Consider the following 17,649-nt stretch of genomic DNA (forward strand, 5'->3'; position numbering starts at 1 on the left):
AGGTTTACTCTTTTATAACCAGGATACTATACATTCAACGCTCACTTTGTTCAACCAGATCTAACACACATTCAAGGACACTGCTGCTGAAATTTTCATGCACATGTGTCTCTACATGGATTTCTGCATCCCAGTAGAATTCTGTAATGGCATTTCTTAAAAAATTCAATACAGTATTTTGAGAAGACTGCAAAACACAGTTGCTGAATGTATCAAATGGCTTAGTGACCAAAACTAGGCCAGAGTACATTTTATAATATGGCTCAATTTGAGTGTTCTCACAATCATCAAGAACTATCATTTCAAACATGTACAGAACATTGGGCACTTGAATTGATAGCATACTTTATTTTGACTGAATCAAGGTTTTACCAATTCACCTGCTTAAAATCCAGGACAAGCTCAAATTTGGCTCAGACGTGCAAGTTTGCAAGGTACTTGCCCATAGACGTCCAAAAATTGAGAAGATGGAGAGAGAGAAGGGCCGTGTTCAGTTCATATTGCTTTATGTTCTGCAAGTTTTATACTTTTTCTTGCCAAATTACTGACAGCATGACCTTGGCATTTATATGTACCACATTTTTCTATTACATAAAATTACCACCAGTTTCTTTTGTCTATCAATCTTTTATATCATCTGACAGAAGTCTGTCATTTTCATTTTATAGTCAATGTCAAGGCTGGTCTCTAATTTTGTCATGCCGATAAGTTAATGTCAATATTTATTATTAAAGCAAGTTTTGACAAATAGGGCAATAAACATTTATATTATTATCAGTTACATAACTGTAATATATGTGTGTATGTGTTATTCACTAACTTTTAAGTCTTAACCTAGTGACTGGGATATTGTGAGCCTGCCTACTCTTATGGCACTATTCAAAACATCAAGCAAGCTGACTACACTTATGGCACTATTCAACACATCAACCAAGCTGACGACACTTATGGTACTATTCAAAACATCAACCAAGCTGACTACACTTAATGGCACTATTCAAAACATCAACCAAGCTGACTACACTTATGGCACTATTCAACACATCAACCAAGCTGACGACACTTATGGCACTATTCAAAACATCAACCAAGCTGACTACACTTATGGCACTATTCAACACATCAACCAAGCTGACGACACTTATGGCACTATTCAAAACATCAACCAAGCTGACTACACTTATGGCACTATTCAAAACATCAACCAAGCTGACTACACTTATGGCACTATTCAACACATCAACCAAGCTGACGACACTTATGGCACTATTCAACACATCAACCAAGCTGACGACACTTATGGCACTATTCAAAACATCAACCAAGCTGACTACACTTATGGCACTATTCAACACATCAACCAAGCTGACGACACTTATGGCACTATTCAAAACATCAACCAAGCTGACTACACTTATGGCACTATTCAACACATCAACCAAGCTGACGACACTTATGGTACTATTCAAAACATCAACCAAGCTGACTACACTTAATGGCACTATTCAAAACATCAACCAAGCTGACTACACTTATGGCACTATTCAACACATCAACCAAGCTGACGACACTTATGGCACTATTCAAAACATCAACCAAGCTGACTACACTTATGGCACTATTCAACACATCAACCAAGCTGACTACACTTATGGTACTATTCAACACATCAACCAAGCTGACTACACTTAATGGCACTATTCAAAACATCAACCAAGCTGACTACACTTATGGCACTATTCAACACATCAAGTAAGCTGACTACACTTATGGCACTATTCAAAACATCAACCAAGCTGACTACACTTATGGCACTATTCAACACATCAACCAAGCTGACTACACTTGTGGCACTATTCAAAACATCAACCAAGCTGACATACAAATAATTCAGTTAAATTTCTAAAGCTAAAATATATATATATATAAATATGATCTTTCAAACATGGGTCTATCCTGATCTCAATTGTTATTTAAACAGGCAGGTTAGTACATGTTTGATTGGAGTTTTTCTTTTTTCACCCTCATCCCCTTCTCAACACTTACACATGCTTTCATCTAATAATAAACATCAATACAATTTTAAATGGTTATTGGGTATTGAGGAGGGTCCAAACCTGTAACAATGCCTTTACAGGTTTGGACCCTCTCCCCCATCTGTCTGTTTATTAACCAATACTTTTAATTGCATATGTAATGAGGCAAGATGATTCAATATATTTCACACTCATACTAAATGCTCTCACTGGGTGGCCAAGTTGTCTAAAGCACTTGTCTTTACCAATCACTACCATCTCACATCTGTCCACATGGGTTCGTATTTTTGACTCAGCCAATGTGGATATGTTACAAAGCTCCCATGTTTCCTGTGTGCCAGTGGTTCCACCACTTATACTGGTCACCATATAACAGCCTATTTTGCATCGCATTAAAACAACAACAACCTGCCATATCAAGGTGTGTCACGTGGTGATTCTAAAAACAACTGTCAGCAATCTTAGAGGAAAAAAAATTAGAACAACTGAGTCATTTCTTTGAGCACCACTACATGTCCCTTTCAGGTAGTCTGTATAAAAGTAAACAATCTTGCTTAGAGCCTGTGTAAAACTGTCATCAGCGTAGTTTATCACAGAATCAATTAAAATATAAGGCACTCAGAGATATGCAAGCATTTCAAAAATTACTTAACTGGCTGAGAATAGCCAGGGTAACGCCATGTTAAGTCCTTTAAACACTGCTATAATAATTAAAAAAATCCCTGGGAAAGTCTGAACAACAGTACCAAATGAGTCTCAAAAGAGTGCAAAGATCAACACAAATGACATTTATATTATCTTCAACCCATCCACTGAACCCACAGCAGCAAAGAATGTATCAAAATAAGAAACTATTCACTGTCAAATGCATTCTAAAAATTGAAAATTTAAATGGTAATTTTATTTTTCATTTATTTAGTGTCGGTGTCACTGTATTTATGTGAATGTGTGTGGTGATGAAATTGTACCTTGCTAAGTTAATCATCTGTTTTTTGGGGAGAGGGGTTTGCTTCTACATGCATTCCACGCTTCCAAGACAACACATATGCTATTTTCCTTTGTTAATATCATTTGAATTGCAAATACTTCTGAATATAATTAAATGGAAATATAGATTGTTCCCAAATGAACATCACTTATTTGGGATCACGCCCACTGACCCTCTTGGGTCCTCAAAACACTTTTTGAGACCCCTCCCCCCCGGTCCTACTAAACACTGCAAAGTCAGGCAAAGGCTGACAAAGGCAGTCAAATTTTTGTTTTATTTCTACATATTTGTATATGTTACACTATATTAACTTTGCTTTGCTATTTAAATTTTTAAAAAGCGCGATTTAATGTTGTTTGAAAGTAAAATTGGTACATACGTACATTTAGTAGAACAAAGGCAGAGAGAGTATGACGAAGTCTTATAACAGAGACAGCGCATGACAAAGGCAATCTATTGTGACAAAACCAGATTTAAAAGGTATGTATTGTTTGCATCAACTAGCAGACTGATTAAACACCTGACATTTTAAGTTTGTGGATTATTATAAAATGGCCAAGAATAAAAATCTTCATCAAAATCATTTTGTCATGATTCAGTTACGGTATTAAGCTTCAAATAATTAATGCTTAGTGTAGGATACAATAAGTTGTATAGAGGTTTATTTAAAATATTGTGCTGTATTGTTTAAACATAGGTGTTGTAGTGTAATAGAGTTTCAACTGTGTTAAAGTGTTAAACATTCTCTACATATAATATTCTTTATTGGGTAAAGAAGTGTATATTTGTCAGAATGCCTTCTGCCTGTGCTCGTAAGCGTGTTAAACTCCATCAGTACCCATGCGCTGTTTGCAAACAGAATTGTGCCAATGATTCGGTCCACTGTGGTTATTGCAAAAGTTGGGTACATGCATTGTGTGAAGGCATCACACTTAGTGAATTAAATGTTCTTTCCGGGAATTATAAATTTATGAGCCGAGTTTGCATTAAGAACAGTGATGGTGACGAATATAGCTACATGAACGCTCTCTTCCGGCTGAACGAGATAAGTGATAATTGTATAGTTTGTGATATATCTGCTTTATGTACAGGTATATGAAGAAAAATCATGTTTTCCAGATGAGATTAAATGAACAACGGAAGAAGTTCTATAAAAAAACATTGTTTTTAAATGAGACTTTGGGTTGTAGAGTTGTATGTATCGTTGTTAGAGTATTTATTTCTTCGTATGGTAATACATGTACTTTGTGAACCTAATAGCAATTGTCATTATTCATATACAATACTATCTTGTTCACTGTAATGATGTTCATCCCATGACTGCTTCATCTGAGATAAATAATTTTCCGATAGGTTTTCTGTCTTAATTTTGTATGTTAAATGTCAAACAAACGTTCAATGACATTTTTAAAATATGACCATAACTATGGGCGAGCTGTCGCCGCCAAAATTACATTAATCAAGTAATGTAGTATGATTAAAAATTTGAACTAAAGTAGGACATTATCATCCTTATGTATTCCAAAATAGTTGCTACTTAAATCGAAGGATACAAGAAATACCTATGTTTGAGATTGTCGACTCAGGTACATAGTTAAAGTTTGATTAAATGATTACTGTTTGAACTGCATGAATAGATTTGTGTATCTGCTAGAGACAATGTAAAATAGCCACGAACTGCTACAGGTGCGGAATATCACTAATTACCATCGTCTGATTTTCCCGACAGCGGCAGAATAATTTGTTACTGTTTGTAGCATAATCAATTCTTATAAAAGTATTAGTACATCTTACTTTGTGACAATGAATCTGTCTTTGTCATACAATATCTTAAGTTTATTACATCACGTTGGCATACTATATTCGATTAAATACTTATATTAAACTTATGTATTTTATATTACATTCATAATATTATTACGTGTCTCACAATAAGATAATTATTATATAAAATTATTAAATCTAGCTTTGTGACATTGAGATTTCTTTTATCATACGCTATCTGTGTTATATGACTTTGTCATACTCTATCTACACAAATATGGGTGCGTATGTACCATTTTTATAAATTTAAATATTAAAACAATGTTAATATATTATAATGTATATGAATATGTATAACATAAACAAAAATAAACAGACTTTGCCTGCCTTTGTGGTGTTTAGTAGGACCCCCCCCCCCCCCAAGCATTGTCTGGGAATATAACGGTTATGCGCGGATAGCACACGGCAACCATCTTAATAGTCGTTGAAAAAGTATGTAAAAAGCCGCTGTGCAAATAGCCACTATCTTCACTTTCACACACCTATCACTAGTACCCAAAGTATAAAAAAGTAAACTACACGAGTAAAATTTCGTGAATATCTTTCAGGAAATTAAAGAAACTTGAAGTTGCACCAATATTATCTAGGCAAAAAAAAAAAATATGTGGGGAAAACAATGCGGTGTGGTTTACAAATCGAATAGTTTAAAGACAGTAACGTGTCATGTACTAATCGGCAAGACAGAACCACGTGGTGAGGCAGAGTAGAAAAAGAGATATCTGTAATTCTATTTAGTCCAAGCTACTTGTAAACTATCAGCTGCTTACCTGAGTCCTAAGCCAATAAGTGCAGGCAACTGTCTCAGTCGGGGAGTGGTAAACGGTTTGCACTTTTCCTGACATTCATAATCCAGCTTCACCCGCCAGCCAAAGTCTGGCAATCCTGGAATATTTTCCCGTGGAGTTGTCAGACTTTTGCTGGGATCATGATCTTCCAAAGATAAATTCCTAGTCGTCGTTGTGTTAGCCATCTCTTACTTCGTACCAGTCTAATTATCGGCTATGAACCCATAACAAGAGCCACGATAGCCTTGAGGTGTTCCGATTGACTGGTTCATCGTTCGGACCACCTGTAATCGGTTCACAATTAATACTTCCAGTTCAACCAAAGGAGCTAGATGCATCCCATTTATGCCATAATAGTTTGTGTGTGAATGTGGATCATCTGGTTCAAAGAGCGTCATTCCATTAACAATAATAGGTAATATTGCAAAGGTTATGGTTATTGCATTGGCCATGGTGACTATCCAGACTGCATGATAACGTTGAAATTGTAACATGGAATAAATTCAGGTATCATGATATATCCTTTACACCCACCCACATCCATATCAATGTATGTCTGGCATGGAAGGAAGGATGGATGGATGTGTTGAGTAACAAGGAGAACTGAAAGAGTGTGGTCTTTATTTTAGTAGACCATGCTGGTATGACTGCTTTCTTAAATACATTCCTCCCTTCCTTCCTTCCTTTCATTCATTCATTCATTCATTCATTCATTCATTCATTCATTCATTCATTCATTCATCTAGTATAGTAAGTCATGTCTTGTCATGTCATGTTATTTTAATTTTGATTTTTTTAAATCTTTATTTATTTTGATTTTTAATTTCTTTATTTGTGTCTTCATATTCAGAGAAAACTGTTTCGACCTCTCCATAGGTCTCATCAGGTGGTAGTAAGTAACACAACTGCACCTAACATGCATTGTGTTACCTACGGATTTCCCCACTACAGTTTTCCCTTCTGTACAATGTGTTCTTCATGGTGTATTTGAGCACTTTCATTTTGCACATGGAATTAAGATAACTTTTTCTGTCTGCAGTGTCCATTGGCTCCTGCTAAACCTTTGCATAGGAGTGATCGCCCTTGGTATCTAGCAGTCCTTTGCAGTAGTCAGACTTCCTATTGCCTTGCTGTGTCCTGTACCTCAGATGGGCCTGTATCATATTTCCTCGTCTTGCTAGAATATGTTTCCTGGTTTGGGATACTTTTGATACAACTGATGGTAAGTGCAGTCTTTATCCATTGTCTCCAGTGATCTCAGAGTCCTTGTTGAAAGTTTACCTCCCTAGTGTGTCACTTTTATTTTCAGTGATGATCCCAGGCTGTTATTGAGTCTGTGTATAGTTGAATGCACTCTTATCTCAAAGTTTCTGGAATAGTTCACATTTTTAGGTAATGAAACACTGATTGATCTGTTCACTGCCTCACATTTCTGCGTGTTTGTGTTCAGTCGCAATCTTTCTACAACATCACAGGAGAGTTTCATTTTCAGAACTTCTAGCAGGATGTTCTTATCATTTTCTGTCATGTTGAGATGAGTCATTTGATGAGGGCCCAGGTATGCTGATCACATCCACCAGCTGTTAGTACTTCCTCCCCCACAGACCTTTGAATAATGCTGGCATTTGGAGCAGTCCCCTGAATAACAGCGCAGAGTGGCATCCAATACTTGGGGAAGTTGACATTTAATTTTTGTACCATCACCACTATTGTCCTCCATCATTTGCTTGAAGATTAAACCCTAACGTGCTTTAATGTCTTGGCTGACAATTTTCTGTTTGAGCCTTTTTCCTTCTCTTGTTCTTATTCCTGGAAACATGTTTTCACTAAATATTGCAGAATTACATTGTTTGAACTGTAAACGACCCAAATGGATGGGATCTGACAGTCTTTCTACTTTCCACATTAGATGCAGAATGGTGTAAGCATTTTGGAAGCCAGCAGCAGCCTGTGCATCTCCATCTGTTGTTGCATGTCTAATGAGAATCTCTTGCAGAACAAACTTGTTTCCCATTTCTCTTGCCATTTCATACTCTGAGTGTGGTGCAACTGGTGACAGATTTGCTGTGCAGTCAACATGGCCTCCTGGACATTTCACGTCAAAACCTTTCCCCTTCAGCCATGCTCCAGTCCAACACAGCTTGTTTTCTATTGTAGTTCCCACAGTGTATTGCTTCTCTGTAACAGTTTTGCAGGCAATTCCAACAGCTTGTGATGAACTTTGACCAGGTTTCTTTTCATGTCCAAAGCTAATGGCATTGTATCTTGCATCAAAAGCAACATTTATTTGCTCAGGATGCTGAACACACGCATAACATTAACTTGTCTGACTAGTTTCAGCTTGTCTGTCATGTCCATTTCATTGAGCTCCACAGTTGCTTTGCCTACAAGGTTGGAGGCCCTTTGCATAGATGTTCTGTTAGGTGGCGGAATGTCAGTGGCTGCAAGCAAGTATGTAGCCCTGGTGTTGCCCATTGGTGTATCTTGTAGTCCAGCTTGAAATGTCATATTTACAGCAGCAGGATTTGGCGCAGGTTTATTTGCTTTTATCTCATCATACAACTTATACTCTGGTGACTTAAAGCTGCAGTTTTTACACATCATAGTATGCTTCCAAGCAAGTCCCCATTTTATTTCATTAGCAATTTGGAACTCTGGTCTACCACATATGTTGACTTGATTGCCATGGCGATGAATGATATCATTCCACATTCCAACTTTTTTTTTCATACAGATCATACATGTCCCATCGTGCTCATTCAGATTTGTCTCTTTCAGGTCCAGTTTTGCTTTGGATGATGGTCGTAGAATTTTTGCAGACCCAGGTGTGCCATTACAGTCTGGTGCCTGAACTGACTTGAGACCCCCATTTGTCGGCTTTGTCACTGCTATGAGAGAGAACTTGTCTGCATCAATTCTTCTGGTCACTGGAACAGATGCAGCACTGGAACTTGGTAGAGTATCATTAGTCAGATATGTGACTCCTTTGTTATGTGGAATATATCCAGGTTTAAAAAAAGTTGTCTTCCTCTTCTTGTACCCTTTCATGGTTTCAGTTACAATAACTGCATGTAAAATACAAGAATTATCCTCTCTCTCTCACTTATATAGCTAGGAGAAGGCATGCTAGCTTGGTTTCAGAGAACTTCACCAACTCTTCAATACTACTGGAAGCCTGACATCTGAAGACTCCTTCCCCTTCATGGGTGGAAATGATGTCATGTACTTGGTTAGACCTAGCTTGTGTATTTAGATGCTACCAGATTTCAGGTGTTACCTTTCATTGACAAGCTCTGGTTTAATTGCTTCACACCTGATAAGGAAAACCATTGATGTTTATGACAAAGGAATGGAGAGACTTTGCCATAGAACAAAATTTGTCAACTTCAGGTTTTAAATTTTCATTAAAAGTTAAGTTAAATTTAAATTTTCATATCAAAATATGTATCATTTTTTAAAATTGAATTTTCTAAGAAAGTTAAACAGTCAAGTTTAATTTCTAGTAATTTCCAGATTGGTGTTAGAACTAAAAACTAATTACAGTTTATTTGAAGTGTTTATCTTGATTAGCAAAATCACAATTAAACTTTAAGTTTGGTGCATTTTTGAAATTCGGCCATTTGGAATTGGGTTGTGCTCATCTTACCATGGTGTCAGCTAAAAGCCTGTATCTGTCCTATTCATGGATGAAAGTCCGTAAAACTTTGCAGCAGTATTTAAGAGACAGTGATTTGATCACGGATGGAAGTTTTGTCCATGGAGGTGAAATTGTCTAACCCTGTCAGGAATCGGTTCACAATTAATACTTCCAGTTCAGTACCCATGAATGTAGTTCTAGTCTATTTTTAGAACATTTTTTCCTCTCTCATTTCGGTTGTGATAGAAGAGTTTTATTTATGCATTTTTGGTAGGGATTTAAAGGTAACTGTTTATTGTTGATAATATGAGCTCAGGGTGTTGTTGTCTGTATGTATTTCGGTGACAGTGCACAGTGAGTAATAAGGCCTTGGTGATGATCCGGAAGTGAAATCTGTGTTCTGTTTACATGCTGCTATGTTGACAGTTCAGCATCTAAAAAAAGAGTAGGTCAACCTTTGATGAGAACTTCACTGTGAAGTCATCTTTGAAGGTATTTTAGATTAACATATGATTTGTATTGATTGTCACACAGTGGGAAGGTCAGTACTGAGAAACAAATGTAAAGAACATATAGTAAAATTAATTGTTTCCTACGTCCACCTCATCTCTTTCTGTCATTTGCAACTTCGAGGCCAGTCATGCGGATCCTATCTCCATGTCAATCGGAACAAAACGGCCGTTCACATCTAGCTGAGAAAGAGGCTGCAGATGTAATTCGTCATCATTCTGATCTATCTTTTGAAATACTTTCATTTACATGGGACAATATGGCTACGGAAGGAGACAGAACACAACCAGAATATATGTACTCAGCCTTTGAGATTTGCAGCAAATGTTGTGGACTCTGCAAGAGGTGAATAACGAAACAGATCTACCAGATGTGTATTCCTACAAATCCTACCGAGGTTGTTATCAAATAGAACGGAATTGACCAAACAATGTTTGATTTGCTCGAATGTATTGCCTCTACCTAACTTGACCCATCCACAATGCCCCACTACTTCTTCAAATGCACAGCCAGCGTCTTTATAAATACCGTAATTTTCCACATATATCATTGAGGTGTGGTTGGAACAGCATTTCTGAGTCTTTACAGGTGGCCCAATATTTGAAGTTTCTCAGATGGTTAAACATGTTTGAGTTGTTTTCAAGACTGCAGTTACTTGCTTAATAGAGTGTGGATTACATTAGAGTTATCGCCTAAATTGCGGGTATGTGCACAAGGGTCTGACGTTTTATCAATAAAGTACGGCGAAATCTCTGACAACATGAAATCCCCTTATCGGTAATAATTTATATCTATTACAGATAAGGTGATTTCATGTTGTCAGAGATTTCGCCGTACTTTATTGATAAAACATCAGACTCGTGTGGTATATGATTGTCAGAGCGTAACTATAACAACAAAACCGTTGCCACAAACAACATGGTTTAAAAGTGTCTATCTCGTAAAAGTTTTCTTTTTTTCTTTTTTAAACGTTTATAACAACATTTTATCCACTACACATTCTTACATTTTTATCTCTCCCTCTGTCTCTCTCTTTTGAAGCACACGTCTTTACGATCTAGTCATATTGGAGTAGTACCATTAGTTATCAGTTTTAGATTTTAGTTTGATGTAGGTAAAAGCTTTCTACACCCCATAACTTTCTCTCTGCAGAACACGTTAGTGTATAGCAAGCCCCCACCCCAGCAAACTTACCTTGTGGTGCCTCGCTCAGTTACTATGCATGATGCAAGGGAAAGTCATGGGGTTTAGAAGACTTTAACATAGATCAGTAACCAAACAAACTACTTTTACCTTACTACCCGGTACTTCCGAAGCATTGAATGTATGCATATGAGTGTAAACCACGTGAACCCAACAAGCGAAGTTTCCGTGAGGTGCCCCCAGTCAGGTTCATACATTGATAAACATGCTGGCAGACCGATTAATATACACTGATAAACATTTATTTGATTTTCACTGCCGATAAATCAGGTTCTATATCTCAGCCATGGTAATCATTTTATCTCCAGTAGCAACATAGAACAGCTTGACAATGGTGCTGAAACTCGCAGCGATAATTTTTGAACAAACACGTACTAGTGAATATAAACGTTGCAAATATTATTTTGCCAGCACCGCAAGTTACACTACCAATATGGCTCCTGCAATAATTTTGATTGGAGTGCCTTTAATAGTTGCTAACGCATTTTTTTAATTGCTTCCGCCATCTTGACTTTCTCCACTGATATTGGCAATTCAGCGGTGCATGCCAAGGTACCGGGCGATGTGACCCTCAGTGGAAAAAAGAGTCTTGGTATATATGTAACAATTAATTTGAAGAAAAAAAGAAACGGAAAAAATACGTAACTGAAGGTCAGTATAAATGTTCAAAATAAGAATTTTGTCGTTTATTTGTGTAATAAATAATTTTAGTGTATATAATCATCTTTATAAAATGATGTTATTTAATTGATGCTTCCATTAATTCTCTGGCATAGCATAGATTTGAGACAGGTTATTCCAGTAATTTCAGGTGCCTAGAGTTTGAAGTTACGCCACGGAATAATCAGATTTGTTATTCTAACTTCACAACTTCTGGTGTAACAAGATGCTATGTTACCGCCTAGTATACAGTGTTTACTTTATTATTCCAGATAAAATATATGGTGCAGATATAATGTTTATCAGGTTTTACCTTTAATCATTTGTGAAAAATAGTTTGATGTATTCGAAATCTCTCGGTCAGTCCTTGTTTCATAAATAGCCAAAGTGGTCCAAATGCAGCTAATGTCATATATTCATGGTATGATCCGTAAGATTTTCCTGAAAGTTGCAGATGACTTAAGTTAGTGTTGAGATTTAAGGACAGATCCTTTAATTTTTGGGAATGCGGGTGGGGCGGCGGAGAAAAGAGAATGTTTGAGAAACTTTTCAAGCTTTCCAATACCTTGAAAAGATTCTTTATCTGACTTACGCAAAGAAAAAAATTAAAACACTATAAACTTGCTAACATTTGAGGGAAAATGACATCCAAACCGAATTTGAGGAGTACCCCCCATATCCAATACCGTTAATGCTAGTCCGGTTAAAAACAAATCACATTAAACTGCTGTTAAAGAGAAATCTGCAAAAAAAAAATTGGGTGGAAGTGTCACTGCTAAATCTGATAGGTGTGCCTAATGTTGGTATTGAATATATGCATGAAACTGACACGGAAATGTCCATTGATAAATTGTTACGACAGAAAATGTTCGATGAACTTGATACCAATGCAGAAGAAAGAAACCAGGCTCTAGACACGAATATAGATTCAGTTCTGACTTATATAAAAGTAGTGTAGACTCATTGAGAACAGAACTCCAAGCTGCTAAGGAGGAAATAAAAGTAAGGAAACTTAAAATTACTGATATTGAGACTTAATTTTAGCGACGAGAGAGTGACAAAATTGCAGAACAATAGTAAGCAAAAGTTCCAGATCCTGGATGAGAAGATGAAGGAGTCAGTTAAACATCTGGAAGGAAAATTCTTCTCATGGAAAATCATGAAAAGAAAAGACTATCTTCTGTTATACAGATTGAGACAAAGTGATTCTAGGGAGATCGTCTATCAAGTGGTCAAAGAAGTTCTAGAGAAAAACTTGTGTAATAACAAGCAAAGAGTACACGATATGTGGTTTGTGAATGCGCACAGAACTTCTGCCAAACCTTCTGGCACAGAACCATTTATAATAAAATTCATTTGCTGGAGAGAATCAACAATATGTGAAGCTGGAAACTAGGACTGACACCAACGATAGTTGTGCAAAGAGAGCTATTTAATATTTGACAAGTAAACTTACAAGATCACATATTCAATAGTACTTCAGTGTATGCTATAAACACATCTCACAGTCAAACATTTGGACTTTACCTTGTATCGACAAATGTATAATAATCTTTCGTTTTATATTTAAATGGTACTTTCGGAAACTCTCTTTAATAAAATAGCAACCAATTTAATAAAACAGATCCCATTTTCCTTCCAGAACAGGATCTGTTTTATTTGTTATCACTGGTTTTTGATCTTAGAATGTTCTAAGAATAATTGGAAAATATAATGTATGCGATTATGTCGGATTTTGTATTGTTGACAATAAATCCAAGAAGGAGCAGAAGTGCAACAAGGTATTTCCTGTCTCGATCAAGGATATAAGTCACCTGTTTTTTTCTTTTACTGAATGTCATCGAGGCAGTTGTAAGTTACGACCATGTATGTGTCTCTACAGCGCAGCGTGTTTTTGTACATAATTCTAGTGAAGACCCAGGGACTGGTGTTGAGACAGAAAGTAAGTGGCATGAATTGGTATATCGTGTCCATGAAAGCGAACATCAGGAATATCTTGGTATACGTGAACTTGAATATGGAGGTACACGTCTTGATGTTTATACTGACTAGGAAGGATCCATCCTGAATGACATTGTCGGTGTCTCAATTCTGAATCATTGAAATCGAAACAAACAGTTGAGAGAGTTTAGGTCTATAACCAAGATATGTGTGCCGTTTACTTTTGGCACCAAAAATAGACTTGAGTAAAATCACGTTGAATCTATATTGTGATCAATCTCTTGCGCCCATTTATGTAAGCATGTTTTTATCTTCCTGCAGTGCGTTGGCTCTGAATAGGACTATCAGGAGTCGAGTCAGAACCTCTGTAGCAAATGGGGCCTTTGACAAGGGAGAAGGTTGTTGAAGTTGATCTAAAAGCCCTCAGACCGTTTGCAGACTCGGAAAAGAAAGACAAGTTCAAAGAATAGTACCGATCTTTAGAATGCTGAATGTGTGGAAAAGAACGAAGTGTGATGATCATTTGGTGAAGTCATGATAAAATGGTCGTGGGGACAATTTGCACAACGTCCAATAATACCCAAGACGAAATACTTGGTTTCATTCAACTGGTGGATGTCAAAGAAAAACGATTGAAAAACGTGGAATATATTTGAGAATATTTGATTTTGGTAAATTACGATGAAGTGACAGAGCCTGCACTCCCAATGCATTTGACAATGCCTTCATTGTAGCATACGTGACAGCCAAAGCCCGTTTAAAATTACATGATGCACTGGAACTTTACGGAGAAGGAGTTCTTTATTTTAACACCAACAGCTGTCTGTATAACAATCGTCCAGATAGCCATCACCCAAACATTGAAGAAGACCGTTTTGTTGCACGCACTGATGTGTACTCAGAAGACACTATTGTAAGTTTTGCTACCAGTGGATCCAAAATTGTGGATATCAATACAGAGACTTACAGAGAGAAATGTATACAAAGTGCAAAGTAAAAGGGATGACACTCAGATATCGTTTGACTAAGTAGGCCTGAAAGACGCTTTCAGTTCGGACAAGATCAAGACTTTCGCGTGTAACATTGCATCCACACACAATAGTACCTTTACAAAACTACAATATCATCAGTCGATCTTTTGAAAAAGTCCATCAGAACGTGTACCAGACCACAACATTTTACCATGCGAACACGCTGAGCTCTAGTATAAAAAACAGGAAAGCTTCATGACCAACTCTTCTTTGTGAATACAAACTCTGACAAAGAAAACTGATTAATAATTCAACATATCAACCTAGTGAGGGACCCACCAATGACTCCAATTTCTATTTTGAGGTCAACACACTTCCATCAGTAATGACAAATTAATGACACAGCAACCGAGTGAGGGACCCGTTGCAGTCTCCAAGTTAAATAATAAACCTGAGTACGATGCTGTGCCCTGCACCCAGAGGGATGCCTTTCTATATGAAACAAGCGATGCAGCACAACCTTTCCGTTCTTCTACCATCGACAGCGATGCTGTTCATGTGCCTTACCATTTTACTAGCGTAAGTGATGCCTTTTGTATGCCTTACTGTTTTACTAGCGTAAGCGATGCCTTTTGTGTGCCTTGCCGTTTTACTAGCGAAAGCGATGCCTTTTGTATGCCTTACCATTTGACTAGCGTAAGCGATGCCTTTTGTGTGCTTTACCGTTTTACTAGCGTAAGTGATGCTGTTCTGTGCCTTACTGTTTTACTAGCGTAAGCGATGCATTTTGTGTGCCTTACCGTTTTACTAGCGTAAGTGATGCCTTTTGTGTTCCTTGCCATTTTACTAGTGAAAGCGATGCCTTTTGTATGCCTTACCGTGTTACTAGCATAAGCAATGTCTTTTGTGTGCCTTACCGTTTTACTAGTGTAAGCGATGCCTTTTGTGTGCCTTACCGTTTTACTAGCATAAGCGATGCCTTTTGTGTGCTCTACTGTTTTACTAGCATAGGCGATGCCTTTTGTGTGCCTTACTGTTTTACTAGCGTAAGCGATGCCGTTCGTGTGCCTTACCGTTCTACTAGCGAAAGCGATGCCTTTTGTGTGCTTTACCGTTTTACTAGCGTAAGCGATGCTTTTTGTGTGCCATACTGTTTTACTAGTGTACGCGATGCCTTTTGTGTGCTTTATTGCCTTATTGCTCTACTATGCAGCACGATCTTTTTGCTTTAGAGATAAATGTGATGCTTTGCTTGGATCTTATCCATGCACTCGTTCACCCCTCTGGACACCACAAGCTCATCGGAGTTATTAGTGGGTCCATCACTAACTCATCGAGATGTACAAATCAAAGAAGAATACGTGTTTCATCTGTGAATTCGAAAGTCAACTCAAGACATTCAAAGAACAGTCCAAAGATCTGGATGGAATAACCAGGACAAACTGGTTATCTAGGGCTGGATTTGTCTACAGGGGACTAGTAGACCAAATACAGTTTTTCATTTGTGGTGTGACGATCCACGAATGGAATTATAAAGACTCATTTTTCATGGAACATACTGGATTGTCTCCATTCTGTCACAATCCTCCTTTGGAAGGGCATGATTATTATCTCCATGAATACTTTTCAAGAGAACATTCTTAGTTTTCCTCCTTTGTCAAGATAACGTATTTAGAGTGAACATATACAAATTTAAGCGAAACTCAAACAACAGTTGCATCCTTTACGACACAGATGTTTTATCCAGTGACATGAGAATGCATACGTGGGTTGACTACCTTGAAAGTATTCAAATGCTCAAACATTCACCAACTACCCACGACTAAAAACAAACTTCGATGCCATGTCTTCTACCTACAGAGAATTATTTCAGCAGATAAAAGCTTCAATGTTTATACAAAACGTTTAGAAGAAGTGCAGCCTCAAAGTGATGATCCTTCAAGTGGTGCGGTGTGCGTGGTAGTGACTAAAAGGTTATTTTACACTCTTTACCAGTAGATACCCTTTACTTCCTCAAAAAAGAAAGATATTCATGCCAATTACTACTTTAGAAGAGCACATTCACCTTTGGAGCTTCGAGAAGACACCTACAGAGAGTTTGTCGTGATAATAATGAGACGCAAACTCAAAATCATTTCTGGATTCTTAAACTATTAATATTTTTAATGTAAAAAGAAGACTAATTTTTGTGTTATATATATCCATAATGTGTGCTTAACATTTGTCCATGATTTTAAATTGTACTTAAAGATAATGGTCATTTGTAAACAGGATGTTTACATGACTAACTTTTGTCGATGATTGTACATTATAAATAAGTTGTTTATGAGCTTCGAAAATTCCAGAAACAGACTATGTTTTAAAATTGTATTGGAAGTTTCCATTAGGAATGACTCACATGTTGGTCAAGTGAAAATGTGAATAAACAAGGATTTAGTAAACAAATAATTAATTTCTGTTTTAAGGTCACTCTGTGGAATCATTCGAATTTGTGCTCAGATATAATTCGAGAGGAATTATTTATTTGACTATTCAAGTGGAATTATTAAGTGCTCACTGACTTTTGATTAACACATTGTTTTGGAATTTTTCAGAACTCATAAAGACGGATTGGTGATGATACATCATGACATTCAAGTTCATTGGATCTCATTCGGAACATTCTATACATTTGGACTTGTGATAAGACATTTAGGATTACTCGGGATTTACTTCACAATACTGTATGTGTCTCTTGAAGTTTTACTTTGTACAGTAGATAAATAAATTGCTTTTTGACTTTACTCTCATTGCTGATTTTACTTCTTTATGTTATTCAACTTAAGACATAGAGTCATAACACTAGGAGAAGACTATCACAGACACAAAACGCTACCTGGATATAAAACGAACCATGGCACGACCTTTGTCCCCGGTGTAGCAACAAATTTCGTGAATGAAGTCAGTAAGTGTTCAGGACTTGGGATATTAACAAACACTTTTAATGGAACTATTTCCACCTACGATTCCACTGAATTCTTTTTAACGACGTGTGGTTTGCGTGTTAGTGACTACTTTTCGTGAGTATCGCTTGTGGGACTACATGCATTAAAGA

General features: G+C 37.0%; 1 protein-coding gene and 1 long non-coding RNA gene across 5 annotated transcripts in view; one reads left to right on the top strand and one right to left on the bottom strand.

Annotated features, from left to right (window-relative positions):
- Positions 1-5,818, bottom strand: part of LOC149802042 (non-lysosomal glucosylceramidase-like) — a 100,126-nt gene extending 94,308 nt beyond the window's left edge. The window contains exon 1 of the mRNA XM_089956449.1: positions 5,616-5,818. Within this exon, the coding sequence (XP_089812575.1) occupies positions 5,616-5,818 (203 nt within the window). The remainder of the gene's footprint in view (positions 1-5,615) is intronic.
- A 99-nt stretch (positions 5,819-5,917) lies between these two features.
- LOC149802043 (uncharacterized) lies at positions 5,918-17,338 on the top strand. Of its 4 annotated transcripts, none has more exons than XR_016420775.1 (4): positions 5,918-6,048; positions 6,673-6,855; positions 8,412-8,587; positions 13,906-17,338. It is a non-coding gene; the product is annotated as an uncharacterized LOC149802043 (long non-coding RNA). The 4 variants fall into 4 exon arrangements; XR_016420773.1 differs by having other exon boundaries at positions 6,005-6,140; XR_016420776.1 differs by lacking the exon at positions 6,673-6,855 and having other exon boundaries at positions 5,920-6,048.
- Positions 17,339-17,649: the final 311 nt, after the last annotated feature.

The sequence above is a fragment of the Sinohyriopsis cumingii genome, chromosome 4 (assembly GCF_028554795.1).
Source record: "Sinohyriopsis cumingii isolate HCF-2022 chromosome 4, ASM2855479v2, whole genome shotgun sequence".
NCBI lineage: Eukaryota > Metazoa > Mollusca > Bivalvia > Unionida > Unionidae > Sinohyriopsis > Sinohyriopsis cumingii.